The sequence below is a fragment of the Mastomys coucha genome, unplaced genomic scaffold (genome assembly GCF_008632895.1).
Source record: "Mastomys coucha isolate ucsf_1 unplaced genomic scaffold, UCSF_Mcou_1 pScaffold21, whole genome shotgun sequence".
Lineage (NCBI taxonomy): Eukaryota > Metazoa > Chordata > Mammalia > Rodentia > Muridae > Mastomys > Mastomys coucha.
In genome coordinates, this window is record NW_022196904.1 from 178405174 (window position 1) to 178408531 (window position 3358).

At 56.6% G+C, this 3358-nt stretch overlaps 1 protein-coding gene across 1 annotated transcript in view; it reads left to right on the forward strand.

The window, feature by feature from the left end:
• Positions 1-3358, forward strand: part of LOC116101459 (translation initiation factor IF-2-like) — a 29804-nt gene that overhangs the window by 529 nt on the left and 25917 nt on the right. The window contains exons 2-3 of the mRNA XM_031385007.1: positions 568-700; positions 793-1455. Of these exons, the coding sequence (XP_031240867.1) occupies positions 568-700; positions 793-1455 (796 nt within the window). The remainder of the gene's footprint in view (positions 1-567; positions 701-792; positions 1456-3358) is intronic.

Here is a 3358-nt window from a genome sequence, read left to right on the forward strand (position 1 = left end):
CCCCCCCCCCCCGCCCCCCATACACTGGGAGAAAGAACCGCCCCAGATCCAAGCTGGAAGATGACTTCCTGGTTCCCTCCTGCAGGTTGCAGTGCAGAGCTACACCAATGGAAGAGTCACGTGAACAGGACATTTACAGAATGCCTCCTTCCTCCAGGAAGCCACCTTGGTCTACCGTAGGCCGTACCCCCTCCTTCTTCCCCAATCTCTTAGTTTTCCAGCTGACAGATTAACTCAGCTCAGAACCGGCATCTCTCTCATGGTTTGTACCTGAGCTGGGTCCCACCAGCTTGGATCTGGTCTTGTGGTTCTCCGTTCTTGAACATGCAAAGGCCCTAAGTCAGGAAATGGGTCTGCCTGGGGTTCTGGTTGGAAGTTCCAACCAAAGCGAAGGGGAGGTGACTGTATTCCTTATCTCAATTGTCCTGATCCACTCTCCACTCACTCCTGAGGGTTTTTAACCTGTGCTAGGCCCTGTATGCCATGTTATGGAGCCTCCATTAGGTCTACCTCGCCACGCCCTGGCACCGGGGCTCCCAGCGTTGGTCCTCTTCCTCTTGTTTTCAGATTCTATGTCCCAGGACAGGAAGACGCTCAACCTCCGAAGCTCCCATCTATTCCTGACGTCAGGTCCCGAGCGGTGCCGCCCCCAACCCCGCGTCCCGCGCGCCTTCGAGAACTTCTAGCCAGCGGGAACGCGGCGCGCCCCGGGGCCCACATCTGGCAGAGCGGGCGCGCGCGTGTCACTAAGACGCTCATTCACCGGCGCAGCTGTCGCCATAACAACCGGAGCCCGGGAGTCCTGGCGACGCTAGGGCGGGGGTTGGGGGCGGCGGCCTCGGGAGGGACCCGGCGGGAGCGGGGGCGGTCCACTCGAGCCGGGCGCTGCGAGCTCACCCGCGGGCGGGAGGGCGCCACGCACGTCTCCGCGGCCGTCCCCGCGGGCGGGGACCGAGCCCGCCGCCGAGCCTCGGAGCAGCAGCGCGCCGAGCCCCGACTCTATGGCCCGCGGGGAGCGCGCCGCCGCTGCGCCGCCCACCCGCAGCCGGAATCCGAGCTCCAGCACCAGGCAGAGCTCAGCGGCGCGCGCCGCGGGCCGGGGCCCAGGGGCCGGGCCGCCCCGGGCGCGGGGCATGGGAGCCCGGTAGCCGGGTGGCGCGAGAACCCCCCCGGCGGGCAGGACCCGCCGAGCGAAGACCGCCAAGCCCGGGGAGAGCCGGAGACAGCGAACCGCCCGCCCCCGGCCGCAGCCCCGCCAGGGCCCTCCCCCGGCGGCGCGCACCCGCGCGCGCACACACTTGCACACCTTTCCTCCGCTCCTGCCCAGCCTCGCCTGGCCCCCGCCGGAGCACCCCCGGGGGGCCGATGCCATGGGTAACAACTTCTCCAGTGTCTCCTCTCTGCAGCGAGGAAACCCGAGCCGCGCGTCGCGGGGCCACCCCCAGAACCTCAAAGGTAGGCTTCGCCGACCGGGGAGCAATTTGCAAGGGAGGGTTGCGGCTCAGGTGGAGTGGTGGGCAGGGGTGCGGTCGGGGACGATCGGCAGGTGCCACCTGTTGTGTGCTTTTGGATGGCGGGAGAGGCGCTTCTAGAAGATCGTGGAGGTGGGCTGCGGTAGCCGCTGACCGGTGCTGATGGTGGAGATGAGGGGGGATGGCGGTCAGTGAGGGTCTGCGCAGTTCTCCTTATCTGCCCTGGCAACGTCACTGGGGTCCCCTCCAGCGATGCTAAGCGGTGAGAAGAGGTAGGAAAGACATTTGCCGGCTGGATAGGGCAGTGTGGAGGAAAACCTAGGTTCTCCAGATGAGCCTCCCAAGAGAGTCGTCTGGCTCTTCTTTGCATTTGCCTAGGGGCTGGGGGAGATGCCCCTGCAAGCACTAGTTGCACTTCCAAGCAGAGGGTCTTAGAGATCCAGGACTAAAAGGGCAGGAGCGGGTGATCTTTTGCACCGACTGAGTCAGGTTGGTTTTTTTGTTTTGTTTTGTTTTTGTTTTTGTTTTTTATTTTTGTGCATCTAAAGACAAAATATCCGGTCTGAACCCTAGAAAGACGGGCAGGGAGTTTCCAAACAGATGGACCTTTATCGGGAAGGTTTGCTGTCTATGGCCCACCATCCATCCAGAATCCTCTGGGGGAGGCCCTAGGCTCATCCCCAGGCCTTCCAGCTTCCAACATGTCTCTGACCTTTGGAAGATGCTGCTCGGTTTTCTAGGAGCCTAAATACAGCTGATTCACTTTGGAAAGCTGTTTTTGTTGTTGTTGTTGTTGTTGTTTTGTTGTTGTTTTTTCCCATCATTATCAGAGACAGGTTGCACTTAGTTCTAGGGGCACAGTGATAGCTAAAAGTCCCAGGGCTTCCTAAACAGTAATAACAACAATAAAAATAAAACAAACCACAACATGAAACAAAACAACTTGACTTCCTTCCTCAGCCTCCGAGGATATGACTGGGGTAGTAGCGGTACCCTTTAACCCCGAGCCTTGGTGTTTCCGAAGGATGTCCACAGGCCCTTTTTCAGGGAGTGCAGACGCTCTCTGGTTAGTCAGCAGAGCGGCAGTAACCAGCAGTAACCGTATCCATTTTACAGAGCAGGGGACTGAGGCTTGTTTCTTGAGATAGAAGCAGTCAGGCTTCAGACCCTAGAGGCTTGGCACTATCGTTTCTTCTTGCTGGGCAGTTAGCTTGAAGATGGAGAAGGGATGACAGACCTACCTCTCTTCTGCTTTCTAACTCCGTTTTTCAGAACTTCACCTCTACCCTGCTCGGGAAAATCGGGGTCTTGGTGGATTTCTGGAAATTAACACGGGGACACATGCACAGGTTCCTTTATCATGTTTATTGACCTTGTAATTCCTCATAGAACTGATGGGAGGAAAAATGGAGATGCAGGTGGTTCTTACAGCCATTAGGATGCACCTGTCACTGTCGCTTAGACTAGGAAAACGGGCTGAATGCCTAGGAATCATGGTATTGCCTTTTAGGGGAGGATGTGCCGTCACTAAGACTACATTTTCAAAGACCCTGGTGACTTGGGGAAGTGCTCACAGCCTAAGGACAGTTTGTAAAGCTGCAAAGACTTTGTGACCCCTGTCCCCTCTGTGATTCCCATTTTGTTAAGAGGCAGTCAGGTCGATCGAAAGGAAAAACCAGTAATCACAAATAAATAAGAGCCAAGAAGGAAGGAACACTTCTTAAAGGTTCTGGGTAATGAATCATATTGGATTTTCCTCCTTTTTAATTTTATTTATGTTTTCTTTTTTAAAATGTGTGCAATAAAATAAGTTATTAGTCTATCTTAGTCAGGGTTTCTATTCCTGCACAACATCATGACCAAGAAGCAAGTTGGGGAGGAAAGGG